This window comes from Anolis sagrei, chromosome 7, assembly GCF_037176765.1.
Source record: "Anolis sagrei isolate rAnoSag1 chromosome 7, rAnoSag1.mat, whole genome shotgun sequence".
Classification (NCBI taxonomy): Eukaryota; Metazoa; Chordata; class Lepidosauria; order Squamata; family Dactyloidae; genus Anolis; species Anolis sagrei.
This window is the reverse complement of record NC_090027.1, coordinates 18,518,919-18,538,817: the sequence shown is the minus strand read 5'-3', so window position 1 is coordinate 18,538,817 and position 19,899 is coordinate 18,518,919. Positions and strand designations below refer to the sequence as shown.

The 19,899-nt window shown below is 43.6% G+C and overlaps 2 protein-coding genes across 3 annotated transcripts; one reads left to right on the top strand and one right to left on the bottom strand.

Annotated features, from left to right (window-relative positions):
* Window positions 1-15,181, top strand: PUS3 (pseudouridine synthase 3). The gene is made up of 5 exons (XM_060787173.2): window positions 1-102; window positions 7,828-8,221; window positions 11,532-12,088; window positions 13,479-13,669; window positions 14,736-15,181. Exons 2-5 carry the CDS (start codon window positions 7,841-7,843, stop codon window positions 14,972-14,974), a joined length of 1,368 nt encoding a protein of 455 aa, XP_060643156.2. The 5' UTR covers window positions 1-102; window positions 7,828-7,840; the 3' UTR covers window positions 14,975-15,181.
* On the bottom strand, window positions 5,157-19,714 carry HYLS1 (HYLS1 centriolar and ciliogenesis associated). 2 transcript variants are annotated; one of them, XM_060787174.2, is made up of 3 exons: window positions 19,639-19,714; window positions 10,003-10,085; window positions 5,157-6,470 (listed from the first exon to the last, which is right to left on the bottom strand). In XM_060787174.2, exons 2-3 carry the CDS (start codon window positions 10,059-10,061, stop codon window positions 5,537-5,539), a joined length of 993 nt encoding a protein of 330 aa, XP_060643157.2. In that variant the 5' UTR covers window positions 10,062-10,085; window positions 19,639-19,714; the 3' UTR covers window positions 5,157-5,536. The 2 variants fall into 2 exon arrangements, with proteins under 2 accessions (XP_060643157.2, XP_060643158.2); XM_060787175.2 differs by lacking the exon at window positions 10,003-10,085 and having other exon boundaries at window positions 19,639-19,711.
* Between the last annotated feature and the right edge of the window lie 185 nt (window positions 19,715-19,899).

The following is a 19,899-nucleotide window of genomic DNA, read 5'->3' as shown; positions in this document are numbered from 1 at the left end:
GGTGAAGGGGAAGTTCCTGCGTTGCAAATCGCCGCCTGTTTCTGCAGAGGAAGGAGCCAAGGGGTCGCGCCTAGTGGATGGGAATCGCCGTTGGAAGCAAAGGCAAGCCTATAGGAGCCGGGGGAGGGGGGGGCAGGGGGAGCATCTACACTGGAGAATGAAAGCAATGTGATACTACTTTGACTGCTCAATGTTAGGGGATCCTGGGAATTGTAGTTTGCGAGGCATCCACTGTGATATCCAAGGATTTCATGGTTGCTGTGAGTTTCCTGGGCTGTATGGCCATGTTCCAGAAGCATTCTCTCCTGACGTTTCTCCTGCATCTGTGTCAGGCATCCTCACCACCTCTGAGGAGTTTTCTAGGCTCTCTATGGCCATGTTCCGGAAGCATTCTCTTCTGACGTTTCTCCTGCATCTGTGTCAGGCATCCTGACCACCTCTAGGCTCTCTATGACCATGTTCCAGAAGCATTCTCTCCTGACGTTTCTCCTGCATCTGTGTCAGGCATCCTCACCACCTCTGAGGAGTTTTCTAGGCTGTCTATGGCCATGTTTCAGAAGCATTCTCTCCTGTCGTTTCTACTTCATCAGTGTCAGGCATCCTGACCACCTCTAGGCTCTCTATGACCATGTTCCAGAAGCATTCTCTCCTGACGTTTCTCCTGCATCTGTGTCAGGCATCCTCACCACTTCTGAGGAGTTTTCTAGGCTCTATGGCCATGTTCCAGAAGCATTCTCTCCTGACGTTTCTCCTGCATCTGTGGCAGGCATCCTCACCACCTCTAGGCTGTCTATGGCCATGTTCCAGAAGTATTCTCTCCTGACGTTTCTCCTGCATCTGTGTCAGGCATCCTCACCACCTCTGGGGAGTTTTCTAGGTTCTCTATGGCCATGTTCCAGAAGCATTCTCTCCTGACGTTTCTCCTACATCTGTGTCAGGCATCCTCACCACCTCTAGGCTCTCTATGGCAATGTTCCAGAAGCATTCTCTCCTGCCGTTTCTCCTGCATCTGTGTCAGGCATCCTCACCACCTCTAGGCTCTCTATGGCAATGTTCCAGAAGCATTCTCTCCTGCCGTTTCTCCTGCATCTGTGGCAGGCATCCTCACTACCTCTGAGGAGTTTTCTAGGTTCTCTATGGCAATATTCCAGAAGCATTCTCTTCTAACGTTTTGCCTGCATCTATGGCACGCATCCTCAGAGGTTGTGAGGTATATTGGAAACTCTAAAACCATTAAATAAATAGCAACACCTCCCAACAAAACATCGAACAGAAGCATCAAGATCTTGAAGCTTCCCCCAGGCAGGAAGCAGCCCAACTTTGAAGCTGCAAGGATATTCAATGATAATGTGTTGCCGAAGGCTTTCATAGCCAGAATCACTGAGTTGCTGTGATTTTTCTGGGCTGTTTGGTGATGTTCCAGAAGCATTCTCTCCTAATGTTTCGCCTACATCTACGACAAGCCTCCTCAGAGGTTGTGAGGTATATTGGAAACTCTAAAACCATTAAATAAATAGCAACACCTCCCAACAAAACATCGAACAGAAGCGTCAAGACCTTGAAGCTTCCCCCAGGCAGGAAGCAGCCCAGCTTTGAAGCTGCAAGGATATTCAATGCTAATGTGTTGCCGAAGGCTTTCATAGCCAGAATAACTGGGTTGCTGTGATTTTTCTGGGCTGTTTGGTGATGTTCCAGAAGCATTCTCTCCTGACATTTCACCTACATCTATGGCAAGCCTCCTCAGAGGTTGTGAGGTATATTGGAAACTAGGTTTATATCTCTAAAATCAGTAAATAAATAGCAACACCTCCCAACAAATATAAACACAACCTGTAATATCAGACCTAAAACAAAACATCGAACAGAAGTATCAAGAGCTTGAAGCTTCCCCCAGGCAGGAAGCAGCCCAGCTTTGAAGCTGTAAGGAAATTCAATGCTAATGTGTTGTCGAAGGCTTTCATGGTTGGAATCACTGGGTTGCTGTGAGTTTTCTAGGCTGTATGGCCATGTTCCATGTTCTCCTTATGTTTCACCCACATCTACGGCAGACATTCTCAGAGGTTGTGAGGCCTGTTGGAAACTAGGCAAGTGAGGTTTATATATCTGTGGAAGAAAGAACTCTTGTCTGTTTGAGGCAAGTGTGAATGTTGCAATTCCTCACCTTGATTAGCATTGAATGGAGACCATGAAAATGAACAAAATCCAGCTATCGGTATTAAATAACTGTAAAATAATGAAAGTAAATAAAAAAAACACTCAGAAGACAGGAGAATTCCATACAAGAAATGATAAAGTACCGCTAACACCTCTAAACAAAGAATTTCCCATCAGGAAGCAGCCAGGCTTTGAAGCTGCTAGGCCATTAAATGCTAATCAAGGTGACCAATTGCAACATTCACACTTGCCTCAAACAGATTCTTTCTCCTAGACATTCCACAGATATATAAACCTCACTTGCCTAGGAGCCCCCGGTGGCGCAGTGGGTTAAACCCCTGTGCTGGCAGGACTGAAGACCGACAGGTCACAGGTTCGAATCCGGGGAGAGTGCGGATGAGCTCCCTCCATCAGCTCCAGCTCCTCATGTGGGGACATGAGAGAAGCCTCCCACAAGGATGGTAAAACCTCTAAACATCTGGGCGTCCCCTGGGCAACGTCCTTGCAGACGGCCAATTCTCTCACATCAGAAGCAACTTGCAGTTTCTCAAGTCACTCCTGACATGACAAAAAAAACTTGCCTAGTTTCCAACAACCTCACAACCTCCGAGGACGCCTGTCACAGATGCAGGCAAAATGTCAGGAGAGAATGCTTCTGAAACACAGAACCCAGAAAATGCACAGCAACCCACCAACTGAAAATTTGCAGGCATGGGCCAACTTTGGCCCTCTGGGTGTTTTGGACTTCAACTCCCACAATTCCTAACAGCCAGTACAGGTGAGACCCATCACCTCATAGTAGCCCTGACAAGTGAAGAAGCACATTGGACGCAAGAGAGTTTGCTCCCTAGATCTGTTCCCAGGCTAAAATAACCTAGTAGAGCCCAGATGAACCCTTTTGATAGCAATCAAACAGCACAAACGTTTAGCCACAACACTAAGAGGTGCCCACTCTTTTTTGGTGACCCCACACCTGACACTTGCACCTGTCTACCCCACGGATCCCTTCCCTCCATCTGTGTGTGCGAGGCCTACCTCTGTCCAAGATCAATGCAAGATAAATCCGCAGGATTGTCTGTTAGGTTGTTAGGAATTGTGGAAGTCCAAAAGGACATGTGTTTTATGGTTTTTATTGTTTTACTAGCCATCCCCTGCCACGTGTTGCTGTGGCCCAGTCTGTGTATATGTGTTTGTGTGTGTTTGTATGTATGTATGTATGTATGTATGTGTGTGTGTGTGTGTGTGTATATATAGTGTACATATTTGTGTATTTATATGTGTACATGCATATTGTGTATATGTGTGTGCTTGTCTAAATGCATATTTGTGTGTATATATGTATTTGGAAATGTATATGTGTGCATGTGTATATGTATATATGTATGTGTGTGTATTTGTGTGTTTATGCACATATATATACAGACGAGGCTCTGGCAACTGTCATCCATGCCACGGTCTCGTCTAGACTGGACTATTGCAACGCCCTGTATGTGGGCCTTCCGATGTCTACGACCCGAAAGCTTCATATTGTTCAGAATGCGGCAGCCAGGTTACTCACAAGAACGCCCATGAAATGCCATAGAACACCAGCACTGCAACATTTACATTGGCTTCCAACTGAGTACCGTGGCCTGTATAAGATGCTAGTTCTGACCTTTAAAACTCTTTACGGCCAGGGTCCATTGTACCTTAGGGACCGCCTCTCCTTCTCCCATCATCGGAGGTCGCAACGGCCAGCCCAACGTGACTTACTCCATATACCGGGTCCTAGAGAAGTGCACTTGGAAAGGACCAGATGCAGATGGGCTTTTTCTATTTCTGCCCCTGTCTTGTGGCATTCCTTGCCGCCCTACATGAGAGCCATGCGTGACTTAGGGCCTTTTAATCTAGCATTTAATACCTGGCTTTTTACTAGAGCATTCGATCTCTGTTCATTTTTAATTTTTTATGTATGTATTTTATCTTTTATAATTTAGCTGTAAATCGCCTAGAGCATTCTCAGATGGAGGGCGATTAATAAGTTATTAATTGATGATGATGTGTATAAATGTATGCATGTGCATATGTGTATATAGTGTTTTTTGGGGTATTTAAGCCTGTTCCGCTGGGGTTTCGTGTGTGTGTGTGTGTGTTTATGGATGATGGACACTCATTGGACTGTTAGGTGTCGTGTGTCCAAATTTCGTGTCAATTCATCCAGTGGTTTTTGAGTTATGTTAATCCCACAAATGAACATTACATTTTTTTTTATATAGACTAGCCATCCCCAGCCACGCGTTGTTGTGTGGGTTCTGTGTGGGAGGTTTGGTTCAGTTCCATTGTTGGGAGAGTCTAGAATGCTCTGGCAACCAATGATTCAACACCTTAATGTAAAATTAAACTAAAAATGTATATAGAGGATCCTATAAAATTGTAGACAAGGAAGAAGCGGATGTAAAGTAAGAGTCTATGATATTTTTATATGTATTATTTAGATCTGTGATGGTGAACCTATGACATGCGTGTCAGCGCTGACACGTATGGCTATTTTTTATGACATGCGGCCACACACAGAGTACACCTTATAAGAGCCAATCTACTTCCATCCTTAAATTTGTAACAGGCTCTACAAATTTAACACCTGCACGTTTGAGCATTGTTCACTCCATAACTCAGCATGGAATATACATTTTTCTTATTTAAACTATAAATATTGCAAAATTATGAGTTTTTTTTCTCGAAGTTGACACCCCACCCAAGTTATGCTCTGGTTTTTGGCAAATTGTGACACACCAAACTCAAAAGGTTGCCCATCACTGATTTAGATAGTAGACTGTGACCCCTTAACCAAAACATATTATCAGATAAATGATTATGGGACATTGATAAAAACTAATGCACTGTATGCAACAAACACTTGCAAATGTATGTCTACTTAAATAAAATAAATAAAACATCCGGAAGGCCAAAGTTGGCCCAGACCTGTGCCAATAGAAGAATCAATGACTCCACAGAGACAATACTTTCACGCCACACACTTTTTAATTGAATCCATACATCCAGGAGTTAAAATTTTATAAAAAGAGTCAAATCATACGGAATGTCCACAGCTTTTGGAAAAGGGAGATTGGTTTTCAAGATCTCGCCGTCCAGAATAAGTCATTCTTCAAGCAGTTCATCATCTGTGTGTCTGCCTGCCTCTCAATGGAGCACCTGTCTTAAGAAAATGGGAGGCCTTTCTTCCCAGGAACTCCCCACTCTAAAAAAAAAAACAACACATAGATTTAAAACCACAAAGCAGGGTTTGGATTTTAAAAACTGCATAGCTCTGAGTGGCCATATCTTTGGGCAATGCTAAACAACGCTAGTCCCAATATCCGGCGCTGTAAAAATATCTGGATTTCTAGGATGAATAGGAATTTCTAGGTATGATACCATTAGCCAGGTCGCAACGTATCCCCCAGCGCAGGGCAGACCTCTTCTTCTCCGTCGGCACGATGTAGTTGTTGGGGATATAAACATGTTGAGCTCTGGGAGGAAATTCTGCCTTGTAAAACATCTGCTCCCGGACGTTCCAGCGCACACTTTTCCTGGGGTCTTCCCCTGGGAGGCGCAGCAACCCCCAGTCGTGCTTATGCGCCAAGTAGCGGGCCACTCGGTCAGTCTTCATCCTCTTCCGGCTGAGCTGCTCCATTCTGGGTAGAATGAAAGACTTTGGCTGGCTGGAAAAGATCAGATCCTGCTCATAGGTGCTTCGGCTGTGACTCTCTCTTGGAGAACTGGAGCTCTGGCTGGCTCCTGTAGTTCTCCAGGAATTGGGAGTTTCTGACTTCGGGGAACTGTTTGGTGCACACTCCTCTTCAGACTCGTCCTCCTGGTGGGTTTTCAGATTGGACATCCTTTGACTCAATTCACTGTACTCAGAGTCACTTGGAGCGCCCGAGTCAGTCTCACTCACGATGGATTCATCCGTCACTTGTACCTCTCCATCTGGCATTCGTCTTAAAACCTTCCTTTTCATTGCAGGCTTCCTAGAAGCCCTGGAATTCTTAGGAATCACTGACTGCAGCATAGGCTCTGCCTGAAGATGCCTGATCATCATAGGATGATGGATGGGTCTGGCCAAGGCAGCCACGGAGGCTCTTGCGTAGGGATCTTTCTGGGGCACGAGGCGAGGCTGCCTGGGACTATCACCATCTCCCTGTTCTGCGCAAAGGCGAATAAAGGCTATTGCAGTTGCTTTGAGTTGATCCTCGCGGCTCATAGTGTTCCATCGGTAGCGATCGGGTCCCAGTAGGGCTTCCATTGCTACTATTGTATGGTTGCTGTTGTCAGATCTGCAAGAAAAAAAGAGTATTTATCACACAGCGAGGGATGGGAGATGCTACTGATTTATTTATTTAAAACATTTATATTCCCCACTTCTCACCCCGAAGGAGGTGCCCCCGGTGGCGCAGTAGGTTAAACCCCTGAGCCGGCAGGACTGAAAATCGACAGGTTGCATGTTCAAATCCAGGAAGAGGCGGATGAGCTCCCTCTATCAGCTCCAGCTCCTCATGTGGAGACATTAGAGAAGCCTCTCACAAGGATGATAAAAACATCAAATCATCTGGGCGTCCCCTGGGCAACGTCCTTGCAGACGGCCAATTCTCTCACACCAGAAGCGACTTGCAGTTTCTCAAGTCGCTCCTGACATGACAAAAAAAACAAAACCAAACCCCGAAGGGGACACAGGGCGGAGCACAGCATATATATGGCATACATTCAATGCCAGGACACAAATTCTTATATATATACATAAACATTAAAAACATTTATCAAAATATTAAAATACACCATTTAAAACCGTCCTAGTCATCCACGTCAAATCTAATTGGCCTGGTAATCTTTCCTATTGCTGCTTTGTTGCCCTGTCCCACAGCCAAGCTTTTACCATCCTTCTAAAGGTCAGGAGGGGGGGGGGGACCTGATCTCACCAGAAAGGGAGTTCCATAGCCGGGGAGCAATCACCGAGAAAGCCCTGTCTCTCGTTCCCACCAATCGTGCCTATGACACTGGCGGGAAGGAAAGCAGGGCCTCCCTGGAGGATCTTAAGCTCCACGATGTAATCCCCCCCCCCCCACTCTCAATAAAATATTACAAAACATTAAAAAAAATCTCCACAATGGTTCATAGGGAGAGATGTGTTCAGACAGGTCATTTGGACCGGGGCTGCAAACTGGCAGCCAGCAGAGCTGGCGTAACATGGGAGTTGTATGCTCCCTGTATGCCGCCCCAGTTATTAACCTGGCTGCCTCTCGTTGGACTATTTGAAGCTTCCGAGCAGTCTTCAAAGGCAACCCCACGTACAGTGCGTTGCAGTAGTCTATCCTGGATGTAACGAGAGCGTGGCCAAGTCTGACTTTGATATTACTTCTGTCAGTGTGACTGAAGCAGATTGAAATCCATGAAAGCTTGCACTAGAATAAACTAGTTAAATTTCAAGAAGTTGTTTTCTTGAAATTTTCTTGAAATAACACAATTTCTTGAACTATTTGGAAAAACAGTTAGAAAGTTAAGATCCCATAAATGTATAGTCTCTAGCAGGGAATAGAGTGTGAAGGTCAAATTAAACATTTTGAACCATCACTGCAAACGTTCTTTTTCTGTCTGCATACTAACTGCTGGAGTATTCGTATTGATTTGTTTTTAAAGAGGGATTCTCACTATGGCCAAAGATGGGAGTGAAACAGAGAAGCTGCTGAAGAAGATCCAGGAACTGGAGGAGACTGTGCAAAGGCTGGAGGAAAGGCTTGCAAACCACAAGGAGGCCCCCAGCATAGCAGCCAGCCAGACAACATTAGGAAAAACTAAGAGACATCAGCAGCGGCCATTTGACTTTGATGCGTATGGACGAAGACATGTGGCACTGAAAATCGCCTACCTGGGCTGGGAATACCAGGGTTTTGCAAGCCAGGAGAACACCAACAATACCATTGAAGAAAAGCTGTTTGAAGCTCTTGGCAAAACCCGGCTGGTCAAGAACAGACAGACCTCCAACTATCACCGCTGTGGGCGCACCGATAAAGGAGTCAGTGCCTTTGGGCAGGTGAGTCCAACACCTGACTTTGGTAGCAGAACCTGGAACTAAGGGCCTATATACTGATTTTGTGAAGGCTCCCTTCACTTTAGTTTCTAGAAGGCATTGCAAGAATTGTCCAGCAAAAATCAAGGAGGTGTATATATTTCATTAAGCCTCTCCCACTTCTTTTAGGAACATGAATAATTTGAATTTTATTTATTTATTTAAAACATTTATATTCTGCCCTTCTCACCCTTGAGAAGGAAGGTTGCACCCACATAAAATCCTGGCTCAACTCACTGATTATTATAATTATGAACAGAGCTTCTTTTAATTTTAATGTTTTGTTGCAAGTGAAGCTACAAGTTTTTGACCTATAAAAACATGTGAAATATAAGGAATATTGCTGATTTTGGCTGTTTGACCAGGAGACAAAGTGAATCTGTGAGTAAATGCAAGAAACTCAAGAATATTAGTACAGGCAGTCCCCAAGTTACAAACATCCAACTTAAAAATGACCCATGAGACTGAGACAACAGGAAGGGAGATAAATCTACCCCTCAGAAGGAAAATTATCCTGGGGAAAAGGTGTCTCCACTGAAGCTTTCTCAGCAATTTTTTTTCAAAATCCAATTATCACAGGGATAGAAAATTAGCTGAACTCAACATTCACACATGTACATGCATTTATTCACATGCATTCAAATATTACCATATCCTTTTCTCCCTCCTTGGAGAAGCATCTGGTAGGCCAGACCGTGCTTTCCTGCAGCCTGCCAATTTATAGTTCCAAAACTTCCATAACTTCAAAACACAAAAATGCATCCTTTCCCTAAGAACAATGCCAGGGACCAGATCTCTGTTTTCCATACAGCAGAACCAGACTCCCTGCACAAAATCCAAGACTCCAAAAGCGCACTTCTTCCTCTTCCCTTGAGAAAGAAGCCCCAAAGTGACCAAACCACTCCCTTGCAAATCTTCCACTCTCCATAGATACACTATCGCTCTCCTTCCCATGGAGCAGCATAGTGGGTGAACCAGACTCCGCAGGTTGGTCACAATTTGAGCATTATTAGACCGAGTCTTTTATAGGAATATTCTGTTGATGTAGTCCCAAAGTTGTAAATTAATAATAGACGACTTCCATCCTGGCTCCATCTCAGTTTCCTGGCCAGATGTTGATCTTCTTGAATGGTGCTGATCTTATGTTGACTTCCTTCTTAACATAAGGAATGTTGCAAACATTTCCTTAACTTGAAAGAACCACTGTTACAGTTCTTATCAATTCTCATTAGCAGGTTTTGATCACAGTTCCAGCAAGCAGGTAGTTAGTCATTGTAGGCCTTAATATTATACTGGTGTTTCCAAAATTATTAACTCCAACCACACATCCTTCTATTCTTCCATTCATTCCCATACATCATATTAAATTCATATTTGTCAAATCTGCACATTGAATTTCTTGTGAGAGACAGACAGCAAAACAAAATCCCACAGGGATGTTCACCCTTCCCAGTGCAATCCAAATCTATCTATACACACACAGTGTTGCTATTAAAAATTGTACCAGTTACAACTTACAAATTCAACTTAAGAACAAACCTACAGAACTTATCTTGTGTGTAACTCGGGGACTGCCTGTATAACAAAATTAATTGGTTCTACTACTTATCCATAGAAATAATCGGCCCATTCATATATATATATATATATATACACACACACACATACATATACACACACATACATACATACACTAAGATAAAGGAACCAAAATTGAAACTGTAATGGTCCACTGCTGTACATACCCTTCCGCTTGCGTAGTCTTTAAAATAGCAGATATGGGACGTAAGCATGAGAGCATCATGTCTTCAACAGTTTAGCGGTCATTCTAAAAGAAATTATACTATAATCTGTGGGGGGAAAATATGTTTGAAAGAAACTCCCCCCACCCCATTTCCATTACAAGTCTTCCTCTATCTGTAGAAATGATTGTGTGGCATTAAGCACAGCAATATTTGAAGGTTTTCTTCTAGCAAAATAGTACAGGTCATTAATGGCTGAGAAAAAATTGTATAATTGAAAAATGGGTTGATTTACAAAAAAGGTTTCTGCTTCTTATCTGTTTATTTGTTGTAGTATTTAATTCATGGCTATACATAGAAAAACGTGTGTGTTCCTGCCTTGTTATGTGATAATTGAAATAAACCAAAAATATTAGGCCTGGGTAACAACGCAAAAATTTGTTTCTAAAATCGATTTGTATTTGGGGGTTTTTTGCGTTTCGATATTTAAAATAATTACAAAACTTTCCTTGAAAAAAGTTCAGTATTTACGAAATTTCGTTAATATTAACGAATCGATTCATTAAGATGGCGGACCCCCCGCGCATGCGCAAATCACCTCTGAAACTTTGTTATGAAGACGGGGGTCGATTCGTTAAGGTGGCAACGAATCGATTCGTTAAAAAAGAAATATTTATCAGAAATATTTAAAAATGGAAAATTAACAATGCTTGCCCTGTTGTGGAGCGAACACAGCCACAGGACAGGGACAAACACACACACACAGGCACACAAGGGTCTTTTCTTTTTTTAGAATATTTTTTGAATTTTTTTAAGAATAAAAGAAAGATATTTTTCAGAAATATTGAAAAATGCTTGCCCTGTTGTGGAGCGAACGGCAAAGCCTCCCCGCTGCTCCCAGCCCAGGGAATGAATGAATGCAAGCCAAGCCTCCCTCCCGAACCTCCCGTCTCCTCGCCTTCCCCAGCAATGAGCAATGCGGCCACGCGGAGCCGCTTTTAAAGGGCAGCCCGCCCAATCACAATCAGCCACGGTGCTTGGGAGCGCAGGATTGGCTCCCAGCGCACCCAGCATCCTCCATCCCTAAAACGTCATTTCCGAAACGGGCGGAAGCCCGTAAAAAAGATGGAGGATGCCGTTTCGATATTTAAAAACACTTCCGGGTTTGAAAATATGTTTTGTAATCGTTTTGTAATTGCTAAAAATAACGAATATTTAACGAATTACAAAATTAATGAACGAAACCGCCCAGGCCTAAAAAATATTATATTATACTGGAAGCTATTTTCACTGCAGAAACAAGTAATGAGTAACCATGGATGTTACCATCCATGTTTGAAGGAACTGACATTAGTTTACTTACAAAACCAAGGAGGATCACAAGTTAAGTCTCTAGAAAAATAGTTAAGAATTAGTCACCAAGATAAACTGTTACATGCCAGTCTAATTGGAATGAGCCAACCGATACCATCTAACTTTAGTTTTGGTTTGAATGCTTAACCTTAGAATATCATCTTTCCCTAATGTTTCAGGTGATTTCCTTGGATCTCCGCTCAAATCTTCCAGAGAATGCACCTGGGGATACAGCAAACAGCAAAGCAACTAAGGCTTCAGAGGAGATCCACTACACCCACATCTTGAATCAAGTTCTCCCTCCTGACATACGGGTCCTGGCTTGGGCCCCAGTAGAACCCAACTTCAGTGCTAGATTTAATTGCTTGAAGAGAACCTATCGCTACTTTTTCCCTTGCGCTGTGCTTGATGTAACCCTCATGAATAGGGCAGCTCAAAAATTTGTGGGAACCCATGATTTCCGTAATTTGTGCAAAATGGATGTTGCAAATGGTGTCACTAGCTTTCACAGAACCATTCTTGCTGCAGAGGTGCAGCCTGTGGACGGTGAAAGGGAGACTGAGCAACAGAACCCTTTCCGGATGTACTACTTTGAGGTGACAGGCCAGGCATTCCTGTACCACCAGGTCCGTTGCATGATGGCCATTCTGTTCCTGATCGGGCAAAAGATGGAGAAGCCAGAGATTATTGATGAGTTGTTCGATATTGAGAAAAACCCTAGAAAACCACAATACAGGTCAGTTAAATAAACAAAACCTAAAATAAAAGCTCTGTAGACAGATGTGAAGCTTGTTTCCAACAGGTACCAAATCCATCTGAAAAAGTTTTACAGTAATTGAAAAAAATGGGCTAGGGATACACATTAGGCATGTGCAATCTGTGGTTCTAAATCAAGGGTCCACAAACTTTTTAAACAGAGGGCCAGGTTACAGTCCCTCAAACTGTTGGAGGGCCGGATTATAATTTGAAAAACACATGAATGAATTCCTATGCACACTGCACACGTCTTATTTGTAGTGCAAAAAACACTTAAAACAATACAATAATTAAAATGAAAAACAATTTTAACAAATATAAATTTATTAGTATTTCAATGGGAAGTGTGGGCCTGCTTTTGGCTGATGAGATAGGATTGTTGTTGTTGTTGTTGTTGTTGTGTGCTTTCAGACTTAGATTGACCCTGAGCAAGGGCCGGGTAAATATCCTTGGAGGGCCGTATCCGGCCCCCGGGCCTTAGTTTGAGGACCCCTGTTCTAAATGGTTCTAAAGTACTTACAAAACTAAAGTTCTGGTGGTGAAAACTAGGGGGCGCTGGTGCTTTGCTTCTACAGTGTTGCTAAAATTCTGGTGGTGAAAATTTCAGAACTCTTAACAAAACTTTCAAAATTTCATTTTCATTTCATTATTGGTAATTTTTATGACAGAACCAATTAGGAACTGCCATTTATAATGAAATTTTGAAAGTTGTGTTAGAGTTCAGAAAGTTTCACCACGAGAACTTCAGCAACACTGTAGAAGCAAAGCACCAGGGCCCCCTAGTTTTCACTACCAGAACTTTAGTTTTGTAAGTACTTTAGAATCATTTAGAACCATGGATTGCACATGCCTAATACGCATTATTTTGCTATAAAATGCCATTTTCCAAGCCCTACATCATAGTGATTTGATACAATTTGATAGTTATGATCTCTACATAATATACTACTCCTAGTCAAGAATCACGACCCAAATCAACATGATACAGATGTATTGTTGAAGGCTTTCATGGCTGGAATCACTGGGTTGTTGTAGGTTTTTTCGAGCTATATGGCCATGTGCTTGAGGCATTCTATCCTGACATTTCGTCTGCATCTCTGGCAAGCATCCTTAGAAGTTGTGACCTTACATGCTTGCCATAGATGCAGGTGAAACATCAGGAGGGAATGCCTCTAGAACATGGCCATATATCCCGAAAAAAACCTACAACAACCCCTGATACAGATGTACTAGTATGCCCAAATTATGGCAGCTCCAACCATATGAAGTGAATCACTCAGGAATGCCCAAGTCTGCATGTACTTCTTTGATCTGTTAACTCATGTATGTCTAACTTAAGCTTAATGTGAATTTCCTCCTTTTGCTTGCAGCATGGCAGTGGAGTTTCCTTTGGTTCTGTATGATTGTGACTTTGAAAACATTCAGTGGATCTATGATAAAAAAGTACATGAATTTAATGTTACGCATCTACAGCAACTTTGGACCAATCATGCTGTTAAAAGTCATATGTTACACAGCATGTTAAAGGGGCTGGATTTTGCCAAGATACATATAGAAACAGGTAAGCAAACAATTCTATACATTTAAACACGAGTGGTTCTAACAGGTTATTCCAGTTAATTTCAAAGGATAGAAGTGATTGATGGATAACGTTATATACAAGTACTAGCTGTACCCGCCACACGTTCCTGTAGCCGACCTTCCCTCCCTCTTTATCTCCTTTTCCTCCCCTTTTCTTCTTTCCTTCTCCCCATTCTTCCCCTTCTCCCTCTTTCCTTTCTTCCTCCCTTTTTTCTTTTCCTTCCCTTTCTCTCCTTTCTTCCTTCGATCCCCCTTTCCTTTCCTTCTCTCCTTCCTTCCTTCTCTACCTCTTCCTTTCTTTCCCCCCTTTTCTTTTCCTCTTTCTCTCCTTTCTTCCTTTTCTACCTCTTTCCGTTCTTCCTTCGCTTTTTGCTTACATCCTTCTTTCTGTCTTTCCTTTCCATCCTGCTCTTTCTTTCTTCTCTACCTCTTTCCCTTCTTCCTTCACTCCCCCTTTCCTTCCTTTCCTTCTCTCCTTCCTTCCTTCTCTACCCCTTCCTTTCCTTCCCCTTTTCTTTTCCTCTTTCTCTCCTTTCTTCCTTTTCTACCTCTTTTCGTTCTTCTTTCGCTTTTTGCTTACATCCTTCTTTCTGTCTTTCCTTTCCTTCCTGCTCTTTCTTCCTTCTCTGCCTCTTTCCCTTCTTCCTTCGCTTCCCCTTTCCTTCTCTCCTTCCTTCCTTCTCTACCCCTTCCTTTCCTTCCCCTTTTCTTTTCCTCTTTCTCTCCTTTCTTCCTTCTCTACTTCTTTCCTTCCTTCCTTCGCTCTTTGCTTCCATGCTTCTTTCTTTATCCCCTTCCTTCCCTCCCTCTTCCTTTTTTTCCTGTATTGTCATTTATCTTTTCATCATTTAGCTTTTTGGGGGTTTTAAGTCCTTTCCACTGCTTTTTTGTGGGATTTTATGAGTGATGGTCACTTGTTGGTCTGTTAGGTGTATAGTGTCCAAATTTGGTGTCAATTCGTCCAGTGGGTTTTGAGTTATGTTAATCCCACAAACGAACATTACATTTTTATTTATATAGATAACTACCACAATTATTGTTTACAGATACAGGGACCAATACAGCAGTTCTTTGGAGAGAGGTAACACCCCCAATTCACAATCAAATCAGTGCCTTAATTGAAGGAGTGAAAGCTCGCAAATACAAACGATTAATGGATCGCCCCAAATGTGAAGCTTTGGAGTCTCGCATTAGTCACTTTGTGCGAAGAGGACGCATTGAACCTCCACACTTTAAAAAAGCAAAGCATGCTGAAATGGAAGGAAATGAACAGATGGAACCATAAGAAGAGCTATAGGGGGCCCAGAGAGGCAAGCAGTGATATTCCAGGACAAGCTGCAAAGAGGGCTTGCACAAGTATAGCATCTGGTAGTTTCTAAGCACATACAATGCTCTTCTCTAAATAACCAAAATAATGCCATTTCTTTTGAAAGGATGCAAACGTCCCACTAAAGTGTTTCCATTAAAAAAATTAACATTTTATTATACGGTTTGTAAAGCAGACATTTGAGTGTTATTTCATTGGAATTGGGAGTCCATTATTATCTCTGCTTTCTTCCTACAGTTGCATGATTAAAAATACTTAGAATGTTTTGCCACTTCTAAAGTCATCTATAGCAATATACTACGTATGAGGAGAGTAACCATATAGAGAAGAATTGTCTGGGCTGCAGCTACCTAAGAAAAATACCTCTTAACAGCCAACCTAATGACACAGGTTTTGTACCTTACTCTCTGGAGGAGCAGAAAACAAGCTTGATCCAATATGACATATAATAATAATAATCATCATCATCATCTTTATTTATATACCCCTTCATCTACTCAAGGGACTCAGAGCGGTTTCCAAGTAACATCATCAATACATGCAGAGTAAACAACATAAAAATAAGATTAACAAAACAATATAAACATAAAAATTGTTGCCATAACACATATATATTAAAAGTAATCCTGCCTGTTCAAGGCAATTTAAAAGGCTAGGCCAAGATTAGTGCAAGCTCAAAAATTCTAGGGGGCCCAGGAATTAAGTGCAGTGCTATAGCAAGCAGGAGCCCCCGGTGGCGCAGTGGGTTAAAGCACTGAGCTGCTGAGCTTGTTGATCGAAAGATCGCAGGTTCGATTCCGGGGAGCGGCGTGAGCTTCCGCTGTCAGCCCTAGCTTCTGCCAACCTAGCAGTTCGAAAACATGAAAATGTGAGTAGATCAATAGGTACCACTCCGGCGGGAAGGTAACGGCGCTCCATGCAGTCATGCCAGCTACATGACCTTGGAGGTGTCTACGGACAACGCTGGCTCTTCAGCTTAGAAATGGAGATGAGCACCACACCCCAGAGTCAGACATGACTGGACTTAATGTCAGGGGACTACCTTTACCTATAGCAAGCAACAACAATAATAGGTATGGGTGTATGGCTGGGGATCACAACCAGATACAGTGAAGACATCTGGCCTTGTGCTGTGCTACTCTGCTGCTGAGTATGCATGCGCAGTGTGGAACACATCTCACCACGCTAAAACAGTGGATGTGGCTCTTAATGAGACATGCCGCATTATCACGGGGTGTCTGCGCCTTACACCACTGGAGAAATTACACTGCTTAGCCGGTATTGCACCACCTGACATCCGCTGGGAAGTAGCAGCCAATAGTGAAAAGACCAAGATATCTCCAGCTCATCCCCCGTTTGGGTATCAGCCAGCACGTCAACGACTTAAATGTAGACATAGTTTTCTAAGATCTACAGAGACACTCGTTGGAATACCTCAGCAAGCGAGAGTCCAAAAGTGGCAGGCTCAAACCCAGAACCTCAACCAATGGCTAATACCAAATGAGAGACTACCCCCTGGGCACACAGAGGACTGGGCGACTTGGAAGGCGCTGAACAGACTACGCTCTGGCACCATGAGATGCCGAGCCAACCTTGAGAAATGGGGCCACAAAGTGGAATCCTCGACATGCGAGTGTGGAGAGGAGCAAACCACTGACCACCTGCTGCAATGCAACCTGAGCCCAGCCACATGCACAATGGAGGACCTTCTTGCAGCAACACCAGAAGCACTCCAAGTGGCCAGATACTGGTCAAAGCACATTTAACCAACTACCAAACTCGCAAGCTTTGTATTTTGTCTGTTTGCTTTGTTCTGTTAGAAATGTAATATAATGGACTGGTTGCTCTGACACGACAAATGAATAATAATATGGCTGTTCATTTCCGGGTCCTATTAAAGTGACCTGGGTAATTGGTAGGAAAAATAAGGCTATATTCAAAAATGTCTAGGGCTGAGTTAGAACTAGTCATTCTCAAAGGCTTGTTGAAACCAAGGTCTTCAAGCTCTTACGGAAGGAGCTTGAAACATTTAAACATATCCAGCTTCCCAATTTGCTCCTCATAGGTATTGCTTTCCAAATCTCTGACCATTTTGGTTGCTGTTCTCTGTGCCCCCCCGCCCCCGGGGAGGCACAGCAGGTTAAATGACTGAGCTGCTGAATTTGCTGACCAAAAGGTTGCCAGTTCGAATCTGAGGGGTGGGGTGAGCTCCTGCTGTTAGCCCCGGTTTCTGCCAACCTAGCAGTTCTAAAACATATAAATGTGAATAGATCAATAGGTACTGCTCCATTAGGAAGGTAACGGCGCTCCATGCAGTCCTGTTGGTTACATGAGGTGCCTACGAACAATGCTGGCTCTTCAGCTTAGAAATGGAGATGAGCAACACCCCCAGAGTTGAATATGACTAGACTTAATATCAGGGGAAACCTTTGTTGTTGTTTATTCGTTCAGTCACTTCCGACTCTGTGACCTCATGGACCAGCCCATGCCAGAGCTCCCTGTCAGCCGTCACCACTCCCAGCTCCTTGAGAATCAACCCAGTCACTTCAAGGATACCATCCATCCATCTTGCCCTTGGTCAGCCCCTCTTCCTTTTTCCTTCCATTTTCCCCAGCATCATTCTCTTCTCTAAGCTTTCCTGTCTTCTCATGATGTGGCCAAAGTACTTCATCTTTGCCTCTACTATCCTTCCCTCCAATGAAGCATGAAGTATTTCCTGAAGTATGGACTGGTTGGATCTTCTTGTGATCCAAGGAGCTCTCAGAATTCAAAAGCACCTATCTTCCTTCACTCAGTCTTCCTTATGGTCCAGTTCTCAAATTCATAGGTGACTATGGGGAATACCACTGCTTTAACTATGCGGATCTTTGTTGCCAGTGTGACGTCTCTACTCTTCGCTATTTTATCAAGATTGGTACTTGCTCTCTTCCCAAGAAGCAAACGTCTTTTGATTTCCTGGCTGGAGTCTGCATCTGCAGTAATATTTGCACCTAGAAATACAAAGTCTGTCACTGCCTCCACGTTTTCTCCCTCTATTTGCTAGTTATCCATCAGTCCATTTGCCAGAATATTATTTTTTTATGTTTAACTGCAACCCAGCTTTTTCACTTTCTTTTTTCACCTTGATTAGAAGACTCCTCAGCTCCTCCTCGCTTTCAGCCATCAAAGTGGTATCATCTGCTTATCTAAGGTTATTAATGTTTCTTTACCTTTGTCTCTGGACACATTCCCTCATATCGATACCCTTCTCGGAACAGAATGGAACTATGATTTCCCTCCATCTCGCCATGATGCTCCTATTGACGCAGCTTAGAATCACACTAGTTGTATAGCTGTCGCATCACACTGTTGGGTTATGTTCAGCTTGTGGTTTACAAGGACTCCGAGATCCTTCTCATATTATTGTTTCCAAGTGAGAAAGAGGGTCGGAAACATGTGCCCCCCCCCCCCCCCAAATGGATACTCACACAACAGTTTGTAATTCTGGAAATTTGTGTTTCAAAAGATGGATATACCCCTAAGAGGATTCAAGATTCCAATAGTTGAAAAAACGTGCCGCTATTACAATACATGCTTGAAGTGAGAAGTTGTGTATCTGTCGTTTCAGGGCACATCTACAGCAGGCATGGGCAAACTTAGACCCTCCAGGTGTTTTGCCCTCAGCTTAAGCGGCTGAGGGGGAAAATGAAGAGGGCTGAGACTGTTAGAAATTCTGGGAGTTGAAATCCAAAACACCTGGAGGGGGAAAAAGGAAAGGGCCTGAGGCTGTTAGGAATTCTGGGAGTTGGAGCCCAAAACTTCTAGAGGGGAAAAGGAAGGGGCCTGAGGTTGTTAGGAATTCTGGGAGTTGAAGTCCAAAACACATGGAGGGGGAAAAGGAAGAGGGCTGAGACTGTTAGGAATTCTCGGAGTTGAAGTCCAAAACACCTGGAGGGGGAAAAAGGAAAGGGCCTGAGGCTGTTAGGAATTCTGGGAGTTGGAGCCCAAAACTTCTAGAGCGAAAAGGAAAGGGTCTGAGGTTGTTAGGAATTCTGGGAGTTGAAGTCCAAAACACATTGAGGGGGGAAAGGAAGGGGCCTGAGGATGTTAGGAATTCTGGGAGTTGAAGTCCTAAATACCTGGAAGGGGAAAAGGAAGGGGCCTGAGGATGTTAGGAATTTTGGGAGTTGAAGTATTAACACCTGGAAAGGGGGGGGGGGAGGTAAGGGCCTGAGGCTGTTAGGAATTCTGGGAGTTGGAGTCCAAAACTTCTAGAGGGGAAAAGAAGGGGCCTGAGATTGTTAGGAATTCTGGGAGTTGAAGTCCAAAACACCTGGAGGGAGGGCCCAAGTTTGCCCGTGCGTTGTCTACACTCTAGAATTAATGCAGTTTGATCCCATTTTAGAATTCTGGGAGTTCTAGTTTGTTGAAGCACTAGCCCTTTTTTTGTCAGAGAAGGCCTTGCAAAATCTTCACTCCCAGGATGCCATTGCATTGAGCCAAAGTAGTTAAAGTGGAGCCAAACTGCATTATTTCTACACTCAGAGTATGTTAACTCGGATTAAACTATCAGGGAAACACTTCTTTGGAGTCTCCACGTCTGCTGTGAGATTAGAGGGGAATCCTCTGGGCCCAGCCAATACCTGCTCGTCTCCTGCTCACCGGCTTCCTTCCCTCGCGACGCGGCCGTTACTCTGCCTCTCAAACAGCCGTTATTCCAAACCGACACCCGCTTAGACCCGCCCCCTCTTTCTCATTGGTGCCTCAGCTTTTTTTCCATCCCCCGCTTGATGCTCATTGGAGAGCCGACAGAGGGGGTTTGGACTTCGACTCCCAGAAGCCTCCGCCGCTGTGGCCAACGCTCAGGCAGTCTGGGAGTTGAAGTCCAAACGTTCGATGGGCGT

Excerpts from the sequence above, each read along its gene's own strand:
- PUS3 (XM_060787173.2), top strand. The coding sequence starts at position 7,841 with ATGGCCAAAGATGGGAGTGAAACAGAGAAGCTGCTGAAGAAGATCCAG. Across the intron at positions 12,089-13,478 it reads CCTAGAAAACCACAATACAG|CATGGCAGTGGAGTTTCCTT; the intron begins GTCAGTTAAATA and ends TTTTGCTTGCAG. Across the intron at positions 13,670-14,735 it reads CAAGATACATATAGAAACAG|ATACAGGGACCAATACAGCA; the intron begins GTAAGCAAACAA and ends TATTGTTTACAG.
- HYLS1 (XM_060787174.2), bottom strand. The coding sequence starts at position 10,061 with ATGATGCTCTCATGCTTACGTCCCATATCTGCTATTTTAAAGACTACG. Across the intron at positions 6,471-10,002 it reads AAGACTACGCAAGCGGAAGG|ATCTGACAACAGCAACCATA; the intron begins GTATGTACAGCA and ends TTTTTCTTGCAG.